The following is a 19,660-nucleotide window of genomic DNA, read 5'->3' on the forward strand; positions in this document are numbered from 1 at the left end:
TTTATTCTAAGATGTCATTTTATTTCTAAGAAATATTTGAAACTTAGATAGTTTCAACTATCACATTTTTCTGTGGAGATGTCTCTGGTGTCCATAAACACAGTTAAAGTATTTTCATGGATTCTTAAGAACTTTGGGAAACGAACAAAATACTTTTGTTATGAAGAAACATATTTTCATTGTCCTTCCCTTTCCCGCTTACTACTAGTAATAACAACATTAAAGGCCATCAGTATTTGCTGGGCTGTGTTTAAAAACAGAACAGCTAATGAATAGAATACGGAGACTTAACAGTTGCTTATTTTTTGTTAACGTTCATTCTCCAGAACTGTTTGACCATACGAATTTTGTGTAGTTTCTATGTTACTACTGTCATTTTTGCTATGACCATCTATGTGACACCACGGGGTATCATTACTTCTGCTCAAGAGGATAATTAAGACATTTCAAGAGAAATCAGAGACACCTGTCTATTGCCAAGGCAAAAAAAAATTTTGCCAATGAAACTTGGTAATGAATTACCTTGGTAATGAATAGATTGTTTCTATTTGCAAACATTTATGTTGAAAAAGACTAATAGTTACGGGCATTTGTATACAATGAAAATGGAACAACTGCTAACACTTTTTTTTTTTCCTTAAATTACAAGGACTGTTCAAAATACTGACACATAACTCAGTGGTCGACATTACTGTTCAAGACTGTAGAAGTTTAAATTTAGAGAACATCCTAAAGCTCTGATACAAAAATAGGGGTGTTAATTTACTGAGTACCCAATTATGGTGTTACTAAATTACTCTAATTATCTCAAGAAGCATTTTCTTGACTTTCTTTTCCCCCCTCTGCTGTTAGTTAATGCTTACACAGTCCTTTGAAAAGGCTTCAGACTACCAGCCAACTGTAATTAATACTAGATGTAATAAGAGTAAGTGTTTCTTGCAAACAGGACCTCTCATTTTCTTAATCATAATCATAAAAAAAAACCGGTACTTTAGAATTTATTTTTTTAATACCTGAACACCAAAAGTAATTTCTACATGACTTACCTCCTGGAATGGATTTTTGTTTCTCGGAACTGAGCTATTAAAAAAAAAAAGTATATCTTATTAGATATTAATTGAAATATGCAAAATATAAGTATTTTATATAATGTACAAGGTTATGAAATACTAAATAATATTGGACAAGAATTTAAAACAGAACACTAATTGCCTTTCTGCATTCATCTGAAGTATTTTATTGAAATGATTTGTTTTGAAAAATCATCATCCATTCTACAGAAACAAATAAACGAATAAATGGGAGTTTTCCTTCATCAGTTTTAAGGCTGCTGTTTGAATCATGAGCTTTATGACAACACTTCTTTTCGAGCTTTTAAGCTCAAACTATAGTGCTGCTAGCTAGAAGCACAAATATAATGAGAGACATACGAATAAAAAAAAAAAATCTTTGTTAGCACGGTTTATGACACAAACCCTGCCTCCTGGAATGTGAACTAGGTAAGTCAGTCAGTTTGTGATGCCTGCAGATGCACTTATTGATGCTTCAAAATCTCAGAAATGACTACAGGCAGCAGGTACTTGTCACAGCTACACCATTACGATTATGATGTTTTAAGGAGGAAGTTAGGGTTAGGGTGGTAGGGAAAATCCTCCAAAAATGTTACAAAAGCAGAATGAAACAATTAAAGTTGCAATTAAAATGAAACAAAATACAAATTTTTCTTTGATGCCTTCAAAATCTACTTAATCTTTGAAGTTACATAGGCTGTAATAATACTTTCAAGTAAAACATACATACTCTCTGAAATTTGCTTCCTACTACTTACTCTACTGGAAATATACTTTGCATGATTCAAGAACAGAGGAAGTAGGGACAAATTAAATTCTTATTTAATGCAAATGACTAAAACCAGGTCCGGATCTACTTTATGCATATTCATCCAGTAATAAACCCTGGCAATTAAATCAGCTGATTGTTTTCCCATAACTGCGATGAAAATTATTTTTAGAAGCTATGTTAAAATTAAGTATCTTCTCCATGTCTTTTTTGCAGCGTTACACAAATTTATCTGGTTGATCCAGTTTCCAGTTGTGAATTCCTTCAATATCAACTGTGTTGTCTTAGAATGAATAATTGGAGGTATTATGTAGTCAGCATGGAAAATAAGAATGAATTTTTTAAGTTAGCCTTTTCACGGCGTAGAAGGAAACAAGCAAAACTCACAGTAAACTTACCTGTCACTGCCTCGTAGCATCTTGGGATCAAAATATCGGTAGTCATCTGTCTCCTATTAAAAAGCGTATTTTAATCTCAAAAAAACCCTAAATTTTGGCTTATGAAATTTCTGTATGTTACATTAAATATCATGCAAACCGATATAATTTCCCAATTTAGCAGATACCATCGTTCAAAATTAATTGTGATGTCCACATATACTTTACTTATATACTTGTACATAACCGAACCAGTACAGAAAAACAAGAGAGAGAATTATGAACTGTATCTGATTCCTCTACAATTGACTATTACACACTTTCCAAAAAATGTATCAGTTGCATAACAAACAGTAAGGCAACATGCAGAAAAAAGTATTGAGGTGTCACCAGCTTCAGAGGACCATCATGCGATTATAAATGTTCAAATTTTCCAGAGAACTGCTAGTGATTTAATACTATGAAACAAAACACTTATATGGCAATGAATGCTAAATACAAGATAGATCAAAATCTGCTACTGTTACGAAACTTACCATTTCATTTCATGATTTATGACTACTATTAAACCAAAATTAAGCTTGTGAAGAAATGAGTTCCACAAGAATTTGAAAAGTCTGTCTAAACTATATATTTTTTTTTCCTTCATGCAGAACACTGAGGCACTTCCAATATTTTTATTGGCAACAAGCAGGATTTTTGCCAACTCTTAACAGAAGAAAAACAAAGCTTCTTAATAACTGCTTCTGACAACTGTGTGGCTTGCATCTGTTTCTATACTACGTTTTCATCCAGGTACTGTGATGTTTAATTTATGGATAAATTGCATGCAGGACTAAAGTGGTTTTCATTTGGGTGCTTACATGCAAGACCTCTGTGTTTTGATGATTCTATAGAACAGAAATCTCCAGTAGTAGACAAGTTATCTGGGGAATTTACTAGAGCTCACAAAGCGTAACTGTTTCTAATATTACAAAATATTTAGTATACATGTGGTAGTATGGTATTTGGTACACACAAGGAAAATAAATCTATTTGATATTAAGGACCTCTGCAAATACATAAAATAAGTCTCTTATCCTCACGTTTGGCTTTTTAACGAACTTAAGATCTAATTTCACACCCAATCTCTGTAAAATGCTTTTATACACTCCACTGGGAATTTCAGCAGCATTTGCAGTCTGCCAGCATTCATGATTTTGGCAGCCTGTTTTATAAAAGTGGTATAGCAACTCTGAAGTAATGAGCGAACTAGGAACACAGAGATATTACTAGACTGAAACAGAGAGGTAAACAGAAACCTTTTACTTAACGAACTGCAGATTCCCTCCTAATCAAAATTCATTACAGATTAATGCCAGAACTAAAATCAGAGGTTTTTTTTTAAAAAAAAGGGGGGGGGGGAATGGGTGGTATTAAAAACAAACTTTCATTTAATTATTTATTTTGTGTACTTCTCCTGTGGGTATTAAACTAAATCTGAAGTAGACACACAAAAATGGCAAACAAATAGAAACGTGATAAACTAGTTTTTGTTTGTTTAAATACACAGTTCCTGCTGAAATCTCATCTGAGGCTGCAGGAAAATAAAAATCTTCTGCTTTAAGTGATGTCTATTCTGCCAACAAAGACAATTGTATAGAGATGTCCTTACACAGCTGAATTTTATTCAGGAATAAATTTCAGGCTATTGAAATTGATTTTCAAGCTTTCAAATTAAAATGGAAAAAGACCCATGGAAATATCCTTGCAGCTCAGGGTGTATTTGGTTTTCTGCTGAAGCTAACATGATTAGTTTGAATTAAGGAAGTCCCCCAGTTTTAGAACTTTTTTTGTTTTAATGCATGAAAAGTAAATATACACTATATCCCTAAGCCTGGAAGTTATCATATTCACTGAGAGAGATGATGTTAACAAAAATACAGTTCCTTTCATATATATCATGAGTAAGTCAATACAAATGTACATATGGTATTGATTGACTAAATTCTTTCTGTGACTTTGTGATAGTAATATTAAAAGTTTGTACATCAAATATTGTCTGTACTCCAGAATCAAACCATTTTATGGAAATTGTTCAATTTACTATCGATGGATGAAAATTTGTATATATTTGACAATATGTTTTGCACGTGTGTTCAGAAAATTTAAGGTTCAGTATCACCAAATAGAGATTAAAAACAAAACAACTATGCTATTAGATTTATAAATAGAACATTCCTATATGAATCGTAATTTCAAAAGCAATTAATAAAAACTTGGTTTGATCAATGTTATTATTTTAAAAACAATAACAAAAACCACACTGATTACTTTAAGGTCATCATGTTTCAGAACAAATATTGCAAGAAAAAGTCCAGCTGTAGTTAAACAATCTAGACAAAAAAAATCACAGGATGGTATTACTGCCCCTGTGAACTGCTCTATCCATTCCTGCTCTGAGGAACTTGGAAAGCACAGGTGTAGACATTTGTCCTTCCTGGTAACTGGCCTTGTGAGACTAAACAAGCACTAGGGACAATCAACATAAAGATCGATTTAAAGACAACCACAGACAATTTTTACACATAAGCATAAGCATACCATTCAGAATAGATTCAAAATTTTAACTGACAATATTTGCGAATGCCAATGGTATAAGTTGCATATTTAATGAATGTAGTTTGTTGTTGCATTTTATATTGGGAATATAATTTAAATTATTTGCATTCATTGTAATAACTGCTTGACTTCTGAATAATCTGTTTTGCATAAAACTTTTATCTATGTGTACATTTCACTTGATTACTGTGGTTGGCTAGTAAGATTCAATGAACTGTAAAGGAGATGATATAAAAAAGGAGATTTTTTTTTTCCTGTGTCATGTCCCCTCCCTGTCTTTTGCCAGCAGGGCAATAGTTTTCTATTCTGGGGATGGAAAAGGACCTCAACCATCTGAAGATGAGCAGAGGCCACAGTGGTGTGTTTCTACACGCAGCCTTTTTACAGGTACAATTTCATTTTGGTTTATCTTACAGCAAGCCTAAACATTCCACGATAACCCTCTGACTTTCTTCTGTTAGTTGAAAGGGGGAACCTACTTATTGAGAAAGTTACTGTCAGCTTTCCTACATGTTAAGAGAATCTTTCTTTAGGGCTTGCCTGGTCTCCTGTGACTTGAAAAGTAGGACTCCCTGTTTTGGGTCACGAATTCTAGTCGCTGACGTGTTAGTGTAACATGAAGTCAGTGACAGACAGATCATCTCAATCTCTCCTTTTTCAAGTGAGAAGATCAATCTTTTCTCCAACTTATCAAGGGGAAATGTGGCTGTTTTCTATGAATACAGCATGACCGAATCTAGTCAGGAAAAAAAAGAACATACGACTTGTAAACTTTTCCAAATCAATTTTTAAATTTGAAACCCAAGAAAACTAGTGTTTATTTTGAATTTTTTTTAAAATAAACTGGTTTACTGGTAACCTAAGTTACCAGTAGTTTTTAATTTCAGATTACCATATTAAGCGTTCTGAGTGACCTCTGCTGGTTGACTAGCTAAAATTAGCCCTGCACACCTTTTCTAAGTCTTGCAAATAGGGACAACAATCAACTCTGCTGCTGAAAATGGCACAAATTTCTTGGTTTGTTAACAGAAGACAGATTTTTTGCCTAACAATCTTGACGTTCTATCTATGAAGTACAGTTTAAAAACAGACAGTTACTTGCCTGTTGATCATTTTCCTATTTTACTATTATTTATCTCTCTTTATATATTTTTAGTACCTGAAGCTGCAAGTAGACTAAGAGTATTTCAAATCTAGTAAGTTTTGCTACTCACCAAGCATACCCACATTTCTGTCAAACACTGCAGCACAGACTTAAAACCTACCATTAAACCTCTTGGCACTGGGTAACTCACAAGAGGATGCACAGACGAGGGAATTGCTAACTAACATATTGGCATTCCATATTAAAGAGGTAGAGATGGATCAGTGGATGTGAATGGCTGACCAGGTCTGAAGAGCCAAAAAGTGTTAGCTAACTAGCAGAAATCATTAAGCAGTGTGAAAATTCATCTAGAACTGCAAAAATCCATGCATTTTTTATATTTCTTTAAACATTTGCTAAGCAAAATAGTGCAAAAATTAGATTTTTTGTTACTAACCCAAAACGTTCTAATGATGAAAACGAAGGGATTGAACTTAACCTCTTTCTAAGTATACTAATAAACCAGGGTGAGATACTACAATTTTCTCTCTCTGATTCTGACGTAATTAAATCAGAAAGACTGACACAATATGGCAGACATTTTAAACGTCTTAAAATTACTTTTAACAGGTGATTTTTCAGAACATGTTTTTGTATAGGATGGCCATGAGTAACAGTTCTGAAGGAACTAAATATGTAGTAAAAAAAGACGGCTTTGACTGTAAATTACATAGAAAATATTTTGGGCTATTTTTAGCCAAATTTTGTAAATTCTAGTAAATGTCTTGACTGTACACCAAGCACTTAAACATTTCAAAACTTCATTAACTTAGACAAGTCTCAGTACGTTGTCACAGGAACAAAAAGACTTTTCTGACAACAAACAAACAAACCTACCTCGTTTCAAACTGAAAGACTACTAAAATATTTTCCTCTAAATAACAAAGCTTTAAAGATATGGGAAACAAAATTTTCTGCAATACACCCATTCACAACTACTTGACTTTTGAACTTGTGCTCTTAAAAAATTACTTTGATTCAAAGAAAACTTCAGACCACAATTTAACTTTCAGAAATCCAGGAGCAACAGAAACTCAGTATAGTACAAGAGCAATAGAAGCTCAGAATAGAATTGCCCTCACAAAACAGCAGTTCCACTGAGACACAATAAATTGTCATGATTTAGAAACTACTTTTATGCCAAAAAATCTCATGAAATTGTTATGAAAATGGTTCTATTACTGAGATACACCATGACTAGATTTAACTCTATTATCACAAACAAAACTTAGCTCTGGCATATTACGTATCACAGCATAAAGATTTCATTTGTTCCATCTCTTTCTATGTGAAGGCAATTATACTTACAGGGTTTGACTTCATCTCCATAAGGTTGTCCAATATACGTGTGACTGGTAGATTCTGTTAAACAAAATGTGAAATTAATATAATGCTGAGATAACTAAGAATTATTCACAAGTACGCTATTATTTATGGACCAGGAAACTCAACTGAACAGCTACACTTGCCTGGAATGTCCTAAGAAAGGATTTAACTTATTGTAATACAAAATAATATCCTTGAATTGTGTTGGCAAACATTATTTCTGTTGCTCATTTTAATTCTATTTCAATAGCAATATAGTACTTCCAAATCTTAGAAAATTTACTTTTCTTTATACAGTTTTGGAAAATTGCACTTTTTATGGTAGTCACTCATCTACTACTTCAGTCCTTTTATTATAGCAAATAGAAAGCCTTCACAGGAAATCTTTTCTTTTCTCCCACAGTGAAGCTGATCCACCTTCAAACCTAAGCCCAGCACCGAAGTCTTTATTAGTGGAAGCTAAGTTTCAGGTTGCTGTCTGATACTTAGGTGGATAATTGGAAATGCTTGAATTGTAACTGAACAGAGAATGAATGCTTTGAGCCTTTCAGTCATCCTGGAATAACTGCATTTAATATATGATGTTCTAAGAGAAGGTGCAGAGGACTATTCATGTTCATGAAGGTCTAGTCTATTTTAAATATTTCACAGCTGCTCTTTTTTTTTTTATTGCTGAAATGAGTCTTAAAGGACACATACTGAAATCTAATTCCTTACAAATGGAGGCATTCAAAGACAATTTAAACATATCCATTACTTATCAGAAAACTAAAAACCACAAAGTGCTAGATATATCCAACAGCAGAGGTTGAGGGCATTGTTTACTGTACAACTAACTTTATTAGTATGACAGAGGTAAAGAAAGGTGTTTTTCTAAATGTTCACAATGCTCTCTCAATAGGCTAATTTTATTGTTACTACTTGTATTGGTCTTTAAACTTACTTGTTGCTTCAGTACCAAGTTCTTCACACCTTCCATCACAAACTGTGATCCTGTATTCATAACGCGTGAAAACAGACTGAAAAACAAAATAAAGATGATATGTAAGATTTTCTTTTTTTAATTTGCATTCTTAAGCTTGATATTGATACTTAATTTCCATTAAAGCTGATGCAACTTAGGTACTAATTCATTCAATTTTTTCATGAATTAAGCTATTTTTCAAGCCACATGGCAACCATGCGTATGGGAATATACCTGTCGTCTAACAACTAGATCCTCACCTATTAGACGTTGTGTGTTCTCTACTCTTTGATCCAGTGAACAGTTTATTTTAAAAACTTCAGTAGTTTAAGGATTTGAGTGTTTTTTTCAAGTGAGTGTCTTAATCACAAGAGTTAGCAGAAATGCTCAGTATATTTCCCAGCTACCAAACAGGAATTTTTCCAAGTGAGACAGCATCAGAATTCTCTCTAAACATACTGTGACAGTCTTCTTATGACAGTGACAGCGCATTTCTGAAAGTACTGCTAGTAATGAGGATTCTGTATGGGATGTTAGTACCCACAGCATAGGTACAGCCATTATCTTCTCTTCTGGTGTCTTAAAATAAAGAACTACACCTTTGAATGATCTGACAGACAACCAGTCCAGGAGACCCTAAAGAAAAAGCATTGCATTCTTTTATCCCAGACAGTATTCAAGCCCTGGAGAGAACTCATTTTGAATGTACAGGGCTGTTCTTATCTTCTGCCATTGATTAAATAAGGCTCTACATGATGGCTGTCTTAGCTTCATTTCAACATGCTGAATTCTTCTCCTATGAGCGTCTGAATATTTAATATGCAGGTGTACAAGTATCACTATGTTAAGTTACTTTCTGGATTTAGCCACTTATCTTTCAATTTTCCTGTGCGTAAATCCTGTGCACTGTTAAGAGGAGATAAGTAATTCTGTAATTTTGTCTGTAATTTTTTTTTTTTTTAATAGAGAAATGTTTCATTCTGAGCCACGTACAGCACTAACTACACTTTTGGTACTACTGAAACAAGCTAAAAGAACCCAAAGGCTTACAGAAAATTAATCAAAAGCATACCCCAAAGGTTTTGGCGTAGTGTTTCCATAGCTGGTTGGAGCTGAAGCCATCTTGGTGAAAGCCCTGTGAAAGCAGGGGTAGAAATCAAATGCTTCATCTCATGGCATATCCTGCTGCAGAATGTTCCACTGTGGTCATTTGCAAGTGAAAATACTTTTGCTTCTCAAACTGTTTCAGAAAGTAACTATTTATTACATGCATCCCTCTTGTCTAGAGCTACAACGGTTAAAGAACCGAAAGGAATTAGATTTTATATTTAAAATACAAAGAATTTATTTTTATAACAGCTGCAACTACAGCAACTGATAGGCAGCGTGGCCCTTTGGTAACAAATCACAAAATCCGGAGTCTGAACTAGCCCAACTTTTCACTGAATTCACTGCATTGTTTCTGTCTTGGATAATTAAGGACACTGATATGTGTCATGTTCAGTAGTGTTCTGGCATTATTAGAGTTCAGCTGTAAAATAAAATTTTGCATGTATTACCATAACAACGACAGCAAAAAAATTATGCCAGAACAAACGTTTAAGGATAATTTACAAGGTATGAGAAGTACTACATAATTCTTTGATACCAACGCTGTATTCTGTAAAATTACCTAATTACATAGGAGAAAAATCAAGTTACTTACTTCCACTGTTTTATGTAATTCAAAGGAGCAAGATTGCAACCTGCATCTGTCAATGCTTTTTTATACTGCTCCAGATCAATCTGAAATTACAAAGTGGAGAAATGCAACAGGTTTACACTACTCTGAACTCCCTCCATGTGGAATACATGATATCCTTACCTAAACATTACGTGTAAAGCTATAGCATTAACAACCAAAGTTAAAAATCAATTATAAATTCCATCCTCTGCCAAATATGAAAATACACCTTAAAATGCAATTTGCTATGATTGCTATTTTATTTTATGCTATTTTGCTATATTTATTTGCATTAAACTTAACTGTATTTGTGGAATTAAACTGTCCACTTTCAGCTAAGGGAACAGTCTGTTCTATCAGCATCTCTCAAAAAACCTGACAGAATTCTGGTTTCCCAAAAATGTCACAACAGTGACTAATAACAATGAAGAGAAGTTTACATAGAAGTTCTTATACATTTATAAGAATACTTTCTTTGCCTAATCTAACATAACTTTTTCTTCCAGTTAGAGCCAGTGCAGCAGTTCACCATAAAATGATTCCATGTTATCTATATTAATTCCTTATTACAAATTTCTACAGTATAATAAAAAACTTCCTTTCATCATAAGCTCAAAAGAACTATTAAGAAATTGCCTCCTGAATTAGTCAGATATTGACATAAAAACATTTCTACATTATGTATCTGCTAGTCAACAAACCAAATTATTTTTGAATATACAAGGATAGAGTGAAGAGAGTCATATCGACATTTTTTTAAATCTACTTATATTGGGCAGTGGAGCAGAATGATGAAAATTGTGCCAAGATGTGTCTTGTAGTAACTCTGGACTAAATGTTCCAAAAGATTATCTTCCTTCTTAATAGCCACCCATATCCTTTGCAATAGTAGCTAATACATTGTGAACAGATTACCTGGTAACACTACAAAATGTACTTCAAGTTGCAATATTGAGCTGGGCATTTCATACTTCTCTTCAAAGAGAAGCAGAAATACCTATTTAATGCTGATACAGAAAAATCCTGTTTGGTAAAATTTAGTGTTACAAGCTGTAAAGGACATACCTCTGAAGGCGCCTGAGCTGAGCTTATGTAATAGATAAGAAATAAACGCATTTTGTCTTCTGGAGTTCCTGCTGCAGTGAAATAAATTGAAAAAAAAAATGTTACTATGCTATGTTAATTGCCCTTCAGTAACAATATGTATGTACATTCAAGCCTTTAGTTATGACAGTAATTGTTACTTCTAAGCATGGACCTATTTGATATATACAGCAGTAAAAGATATTCGGCAATTTTATTAAAAATTGGGTTAGACTGGCTCACTGTTTCTGAAAGAGTTACTCTCACCAAGCTTGCTCGTAACAAATACTGTTCTTCAAGTAACATACAACTAAGTTACCTAGTGACATTACGTCTTATTTTTAAGGGGACTGCATTAACAGGCAGTAATCTGTGAAAGAGACTGAAGAAAAGCATAAAAGTAAAAGCCTTTTTTTTTTTTTTTTGAGCTCTACAATTTGTTTATGCAGCTTTAGGGTTGACTGTACTGAAACACTTGAGCACTGCAAAAGCACTTATGTGAACCTTTGGTCAGGAACAAATGCTGAACTTCTACCTTGTCTTCAGGAAGGATTTGACCTCCTGAATCACCCACCTATTTTCACACCATTCCTTGGAGAACACTGCTCCAGTTTTTTGGGAACCACTATCAGTGGCAATCAAAATTCATCTCTGCCAAATCAAAACGATGATGTGGCCATTCTTGTCATCCTTAGACTATAACCTACTATATCAGATTTTGAACAGCATCTACTTTTTTTCCTAGAACAGGATCACTATTAGTAAAAAGCATAGTTTAAATGGAAGATTTCAGAGGTACAACTTCTCAAAACAAACATTTCAAATTTGTAATTCAACACTGTTAGAAAAGCGTGTTACCTTTAGATATAGTTCAATATTTTAAAAAATGCACCCTTCTGTACTTGTAGGCAAGTTTTGTGTTTGTTTTTTTCCAACTATGGACTGTAGATAATGACAGCAGGGATCACCTAGTCTAATATGCTACTTCTGTTTGTAAGTGAGCATATATTTGGTTTGGCAGAAGTTAAGAATTCCACTTGTTAGTAAGCACTGTCATAACGAACATTTATGACTTGGTACAATTCTTTCCTGGGAAATCAGTTTTAAACAGTAAGCTAGAAGATCAAGAACTAAAAAAAACCCTTTGCATCACTGGAACTAAAAGCCAACTTGCCAGTTTATAGCTTGTGACAATACTTTCTGGAACTTGACAGCATTTACCATGCCCACAAAACTCCTAGAAGGCTTATGCTCATAAAAGCTAAGAGGTCTCACTTAGACACGAGCAGGTGATATTTTCTCTCACCAAAAAATACTGAATTTGAAAAAAAAAAATCTTTGATTATAACATATACACTTACCTAAATCTCAGGAAAAACACTTTTTTTCTGGCAAAAGTACTTTAAGCATACTGCTGATATAAATCATCGCTATGATAAGCGATGGTAGGACTCGGGACCGTTGGCTGTAAAGTGTTCGCTTTTTTTCTAAGCTATGGTCTGTGACAGCATGGAAAGCAGGAGTGGTAAATATTCTGAAAAAACTTGACAAACCTAACATAGAACAACTTTAACTTAAATTCAAAAACTAGCTGGAAGCCTTTAGGGCTACTGCTTAACTATTAGAGCAAAGCAAAATCAGTAACTTCAGTTTTACCACCACTGTAAGGCAGCTAATTATCACAAGTAGTAAATTCCTGTAAGATGGTAAAAATGGGAGGCTGAAGCTGTTAAGTGGTCAAGTCTAAGTGCTATTGTGAAGGGCTTTGCAGATATTGTCCACAAGGCAGGTATCCCACAGATAATACAAACAAGTAGATCACCACTGCAAGTGTTGGCAGACTTGAGGCATTAGTACTTCAAAACAAATGTTTGCTGCTGATACCTCACAACAAATCACACAATTGGAAGCTGGTCAGTTTTACAAGATAGCATAGTCTGAAATAACCACAGTACCTAAATTTAAAACCTTTTATTATATAAATGTCTTAAATCTAGGCAAAGCATATGAAATTCTAATGAGCTACTGTAAACATCTGAAATTTAGCTAATGAAGGGAAACTGTAGCTTGGATGTCTAATCTTTCTCTTGTGTAAACCCGCATTCCTTGTTAAAAGAAATGTTGATATGATACATCAAGCTTGGAAAACAATTATATATATACTGCAATCTAAATATGCATAGAGAATGTCAGTTCAGGTAAAAAGTAATTGATCCACTAGGATATGCTGGCAAGCATAATCATTTCTGTTTTAATATATAATCATCAGCTGTTCATGCAAACGTTAAAGTTGAAATCAAAATAGTACACAAACAGCTAATTCTGAGCATGGAAAAGGACTACTTTGTATTGTTGATTAACAGAAGTAAAGATTGTCCATATTCTTATTAACTTCCTGGTAACAACAGATTTCTAGTGAATTACAGATTAATATCTGACATTACAGATTTTCTGAAAGTTAGTTTCTAGTCTTCATCCAATGAGATCTGTAAAATTTAGCTCAGACTTCTACCAACCGTCTATGACTTCTTCTATTGCCTTTTGACTCTATAGCTCAGACACTAATAAAAGACTTTTAAAAATCAGCAGGTTTTATGTGTATTCTTTCTTCCAAGAAGAATCATTACAGAAACTCCAAGCATACGTTATGTTCAGTATACAGCTGCAAGACTATACATGTAAGCATGCAATAACAAAACATTTTCTTAAAGACCATACTGGGAAAAGAGCAAGGACTCGGGGTCTCTAAAACCTTAACGTTTGCCAATACCCTTGCCAATATTTCCTATTGCACACAGGTCTGTATTCGTAACCTAAGTTTTACAATCTTCTGTAGGTTATTTTGTTCCAGCTGACTGCTATCAGATCCCACTGAATCCATCACAGCGTTGTGAAAGGCTGCAATGACAGTTACGTGAGGCCACTGCCTCTATGCTATGATACCACAAAAAGCCAAGAACCAAAGCCAAGAACCCATTCTGGTCTCAGCTCTTTAGAGTAAGGCCCCTAGTGACTCTTGATGATAGAGAATCTGAGCATCATCCAGTGTGTAAAACTTTGTTATGCATGAGCCATATACAAAACAGCTGTAACCCTTTGCTCCTAGATAATGAAAACAGACATGCCGCAGCTGGGTCAAGGCATATAAAACCTGAGCTGAGTCTTTCAGCCAACTGGCCAATTTATGTCTTCGTTCCATTCTCTGCACCTTCTCACACACCCCCTTTTTTTTTCCTCACACAAGCAAAAGCTACAGACACCACTACTCCTTGACCTAACCAAATCCTATGAAATGCCCTGTTGCGTTCTGGTTTTACAACAGATGCATTCCAAAACATGCAGTGGGATTCTAAAGAACCAGGACTGTTCAGAGCACACAGTTCCATGCTATATTAGTAAATACTGGAGAAGCACAAAAGTTAAAATCTTTTGATCTTCAGAAACAAGGGGTTAGGAATGGATTTTAATGGAGCTGCAAAAGTTGCCAGTATTTTGGAAAATACTCAGCCTAATAATTAACTCTCTAGACTGCTACTAAAACCAGTGAAAAGCTCTTTCCTTTACAAATCCTGCACAGCTTGCATATACGGTCTTTATAGTGTGCATAGGCTTATTGCATCTCTTAACAATGTTGACACAAAGTTCGGATTTAAAGTACTCACCATCTGGGTCAGAAATCATGTCCAGGAGAGATTTATCCAAAGTGGATTTGCTCATTATTTTTTCCTCATATTCAAAATACACGTCCAGCTTTCTAGCCTGTTTAAGAGTAAGTGTTAGGATTAACATCTTCACACTGGGGAGAATATTTCTTTCCTCTTTAAAAAGGCATATAGTTTTAGTTATCAAGACTGTTTTCAGAAAATTATTTTTAAGTAAAAATATTTTTTAAGTAAAAAATAACTAATGCTTGCCTTTATCAACTCAGAAAATTGATGCTTGTGTAATTCTCATATTAGAAATGAAAATGCAAGTTAAGCAACTTGTTAAGAGGTCTGACATGCAAATATTCAACTGGAAGAGGAGCTTTGTTTTCAACTATGCTTTTGCTGTAGCTGAAAACTACGTGCCATCATAAATAGTGTTATGCTGTAGTAAGATAAAATAATGTTCAAATGACTATGTCAAACTTATGCTGAACATCAAGTCTCTCCATCAACGAGACAATTACTCAATGCAGATAAATACAAGAAACTCCTGAATACAGTAAGGCATCATTCCAGAGAAAAGTTGGCAGCTTTCCATTCAAATCTAAAGGGTTGGTACAAAATAACTCTCTCATTCACACTAAATATGGAAAATTTCATAGTTAGGTTATCTGGCTAACACTGGAAAAGAAGCCGCTCATTACACTATGACGTACTTGTCACTTGCAATCACATCAATCACATGCAGACCAGGTTGTGAGCCCCCCCACCCCTTTTTTTTTTTTTTTTTAAGGAAGGATGTCACAGGTACTGCATGAAATTAACGAGGCAAAGGCTTTATGGAAGACCTCACGTGACCATGCAACTAATGACTGCATTACAACACATCTGCACAAACAGCCAAGCTTTGCACGTCTGATCTTGAACTTTCAATTTGAATATACAAAAACGCATTTTAAAGCTTATTTACAAACTTATGTTCCATCACAGATTATTGAGGTTTGAAAATTAACATGTAGTATCACAACAGATGTTACAACTGCTCAGCTTACAAAACCTTAATGTCTGGCAACTGACTAAATTCTGGTGTTTGGACACCGTCAGCTATGCATTGGCTCAAAAAGGAGAGACTGTAAGAGTGAATCTCCATCCCATTGCCTTGGAAGTATTTCAGCTCCAGATCATACCCGCTGGGAGACTGAAATGGTATTACCACATTGAAGCATGAGTCACTGGGGTTTTTCTCAGGTTAACAGATTCAGGACAATTGTGCCTGGTACTGCCGAGGCATGCAAAATTACTATGGCACCTTCTAACCTGGTGCTGTGGTTGGTGTAATGACAGCAACAGAAAAAGTTTAGAAGTCTGGTTTTCATTTGTTTTTGAATCCTACTATTTTTTTTTCCTGAGATAACAAATAAGGAAATAAAAGAAAGCACAAAAAAAGGAGAAAAGAAAGAAAAAAAGAAAAAAAGAAGAAAGAAGGATATTAGGATATTTTACGTTCTGAGTACTTTTAGTTCAGCAAAAAAGACTTACAGATGACAACACAAAATAAGTCACAAGAATATTTTAATATTAAAAACTTTTGGCAATCAGCTTATGGAAGTAGCCCCTTGCTTCCCAGTATTATATACGTAATTCCATTTCTCATTCACCATCTACTGAACACATCAAGAAAAGTAGTTACTTGCAGAAGAGCAACTTAATTTAAAGCCTTTGTGGAAGCTTGTACTTGCAGCTTATAAAAAGTAACTCTCTGAGGATAACAGTTACCGTGAAGTGTGCTCAAGAACTGACCACTCGCTAGTTTGAGGGGCAGAAGGATGTCTTCTTTTGTTTGTCAGACTGACAATGATTACACAGAAGGTGTATGTAGTGACAAAAAAGGAGGTGGAGCTTCTTTCAAGCTGTATTTGCCTTGAGCTCTATTAGAAGAGCAGTCACAGCTGTATTTTGGTAGTTACGGTGTTGTAAAGACTTGCATTAATAACAACTTATTTAGCTGAAAGGTAAAGCGATTATCAGTGGTTACATTGCACTAGTTTAAAGTGAATAGAAGTGAACTACTAGCCTTTTTCCAGGTCCCTACTTCATGTGCAATTTGGTATCTGGCATGTCAGGCAAGTTCTGTGACTCCTCTCCACAGTACTGTACAATTCTACAGTTCTTGTTTGTGTTATAGTTTCCTTAACTGCTTCTGGAGAGAAACAACTGCAAAGAAGCCACCGCAATTTTTGTAGTCTTTCCATAACTTGCTTTCTGTGTTTTACATACATTTGTAGCTCCTCATAAGGAGTTAAAGTCAACGTTTTTAAGTTTAAAGTATTTTTTCCCAGACAAAAGGCATCCAGCAAACAAAGGATTGTCATGAAATCTGGAAACTTCATCTTACTAAGATAAATATATTGTTGAATTTGGCAGTGCCTATGTTATCTTAGCTGGTGTTCTGTTTAATACAAATTTATTCAGATGGCATCTAAAACTATATATACAACATAAAACATTAACTCAATATATTTGTTTACAGATCAACTTTTAAATAAAATTATATAATTTAAACATGAGATACTTTAAATTATAAGAGCAGATTTACAGTTGTTAACTTATTTTGAGCGCAAAATGCTTAAAATTCTTCTCAGCTATGTGCCACTTCGTGATTGTTTGACTAAGACTACCAAACAAAACAGACTACCTGCAGCCAAAAAAGCCTCACTGGCTGCATATATTCACTATGCTTAGAGCCTAAACAGAAACATTAATGGTACATGTACTCTCTTAAAAATTTTGGACAATTACTTTTGGAGTGTGAACTTAGCACTGTTTGGGAAAAAGAAACAGACTGGAAATCCTAAAAAACTCAGTTCTTTTATGTCTGTCCACAGTAGGGACACCAGAGATAAGCACCGATATAAAATTTTCAATACTTTTGCTGATGCGACATAAGCACAAACTAGTGAAATGAATCAATACAGTGAATCTACTCAGCTTCTTCATCAGCAGGTAACTAACCAAGGTTGCTAGTGAAGGTGCTATTTAAGGCAATATTTTTCTTATACGTGTATGCTAGGATTTATATGGACTATGAATAAAATTTCACATGGAGTACTGAACAGCCTTAAACACTACTAGTTAGCTTTTGACGGATTTCCCAGACGTGCCACATCAAGGAGAAAGTTACTTTCCGAAGAGCCAACTGTTCTAAGAAGTGCTGATAAGAAGCAGATGTTCCATTTAAGTAAGTGCCATTTTGCTCACCTAGTGACAAACTCCCAGAGATGCCAAGAGAAAAAGCTAGGGAATAAGAGCTAAACAATCCTGTAGATTCAATCGCAGAATCATTTAGGTTGGAAAAGACCTCTAGGATCATCAATTCCAATAGGACAAGACAGCAAGGAAGAGGTTCTTATGGGTGCTATGGGTGCCATGCCAGATAGCAAGGTGAAGAAAAATAATAAAAACTAATAATAATATCAAGATGTGTTTACAACATTTGCAGTTATTCCTTTCCTGCCTCCTGCTCTTCATTTCCTAATGTGACACCTTGTTCCACGCTAACACCATTCAGTAGACCTTGTAGTTAAAGCTCCACAGTTCACCTTTATTTTTTTTTTCTTTTTTTGGTGAAAGCTTCTAACTTAGCATCTCTAGAAATACCCTAAAATAAAATTTGGCTTATTAACAGCGTAAGTTACTGAGACACGTGGGAATCTCCACCTGAGTGCCAGACTCCAAAGGAGGCATAAAATTCCTTCACTATTAAGCAGAAAAGTGGAAGCAGGATCCACTGAAATCTCTTACAGGGTCATTTTTGTAAGGATTTGTAGGAAACTCTTCTATTCTCTTTACAGTACAAAGGTACTTCCTTTAAGAGAGTGAGAACATGCAGAAGACGACAAAATACATGTATTTTTATTTACTGGAAGGAATTTCTAAAAGATATTGACAGAAAACGGTCAGAAATAACAGCCCACAGAAATCAATGGAAAGAGCGTGGCTAGTCAGGTAGTTATAGCCTGCTCCTATCAGGACGAAGAGGAGCTCTAGGAGAAAGCTGGAGGTGGCAGCCGGAGCCACTTCCCTTTGACTGAACTGTACCGAGCTACCCACAGAATAATGAAGGAAAGGTGACTGCAACTGAACTCAGAGAAACCTCTCATTTCCTGGGAATTTACTTAATAATCAGTTCTGAATTACAGAAAAATGGCCTGTACCACTGTGGCATATGTATCTTACTACATATACTTTTTCTGTTCACGTGGCAAGACAAAACAGAACAGTTAAAATAGTGGAATTCTTTTACAGGGTATGTAATGGATAATTGGAAAGTCCATCCAGATAATGGAGTTATTCAAATTATCAGGCCTGAAGATCAAGTAAAACTGGAGAAACATGGTAAGAAAATTATGTAGGTATTCAACAAAACCCTACACTTAACAAGTGTTAGTAATCTAAGACAGATAATAATTTAAAATCCACAACTTAAATTCATAGGTACAGAATTCCAGCAATGATAACCTACCCCTCTCTGCATTTAATTGTTTTAGAAAAGCGTAAGTGTACATGCCATAATTTGACATACTTCAGTAATCTAAGCGTTCGTAGGAGACATGCAAAGAGATGTATTACTTGAAACTCTAAAGCAGGTAGGAAGATATCCATAGCTCTAGTCTTAAAATTGTTAACAGTTGGGTACAGTCCTTCAGTCACCAGCTTCTTCAGAGAAAAAACAATCAATGCAAGACAAGGATGCCTTTGTTCTAAGTGTTGACAATAAGTAGTTGATGATTCATTTAGTGCAGAAAGTGATGCATTCTTTCCATCATTTCACTAAACGCAGATTTGCCAGAAAACTGCCAGGACCTTTGATTATGTGATTAATTTCTGGTTTCCTCTTGCCGTGTCTTAGAAAATGATCCAAGACTGCGTGGAAAGCAGATGTAAACTGACCATTAA

General features: G+C 34.7%; 1 protein-coding gene across 1 annotated transcript in view; it reads right to left on the reverse strand.

The window, feature by feature from the left end:
* The window catches only part of SCFD1 (sec1 family domain containing 1), a 45,320-nt gene that overhangs the window by 4,659 nt on the left and 21,001 nt on the right, over positions 1-19,660 (reverse strand). Inside the window, exons 15-22 of the mRNA XM_035552058.2 lie at positions 14,720-14,816; positions 11,040-11,110; positions 9,957-10,036; positions 9,324-9,386; positions 8,231-8,306; positions 7,270-7,323; positions 2,238-2,290; positions 1,047-1,080 (exon numbers count right to left, since the gene is read on the reverse strand). Coding sequence (XP_035407951.1) covers positions 1,047-1,080; positions 2,238-2,290; positions 7,270-7,323; positions 8,231-8,306; positions 9,324-9,386; positions 9,957-10,036; positions 11,040-11,110; positions 14,720-14,816 — 528 coding nt within the window. The remainder of the gene's footprint in view (positions 1-1,046; positions 1,081-2,237; positions 2,291-7,269; positions 7,324-8,230; positions 8,307-9,323; positions 9,387-9,956; positions 10,037-11,039; positions 11,111-14,719; positions 14,817-19,660) is intronic.

This window comes from Cygnus atratus, chromosome 5 (genome assembly GCF_013377495.2).
Source record: "Cygnus atratus isolate AKBS03 ecotype Queensland, Australia chromosome 5, CAtr_DNAZoo_HiC_assembly, whole genome shotgun sequence".
Taxonomy (NCBI): Eukaryota; Metazoa; Chordata; class Aves; order Anseriformes; family Anatidae; genus Cygnus; species Cygnus atratus.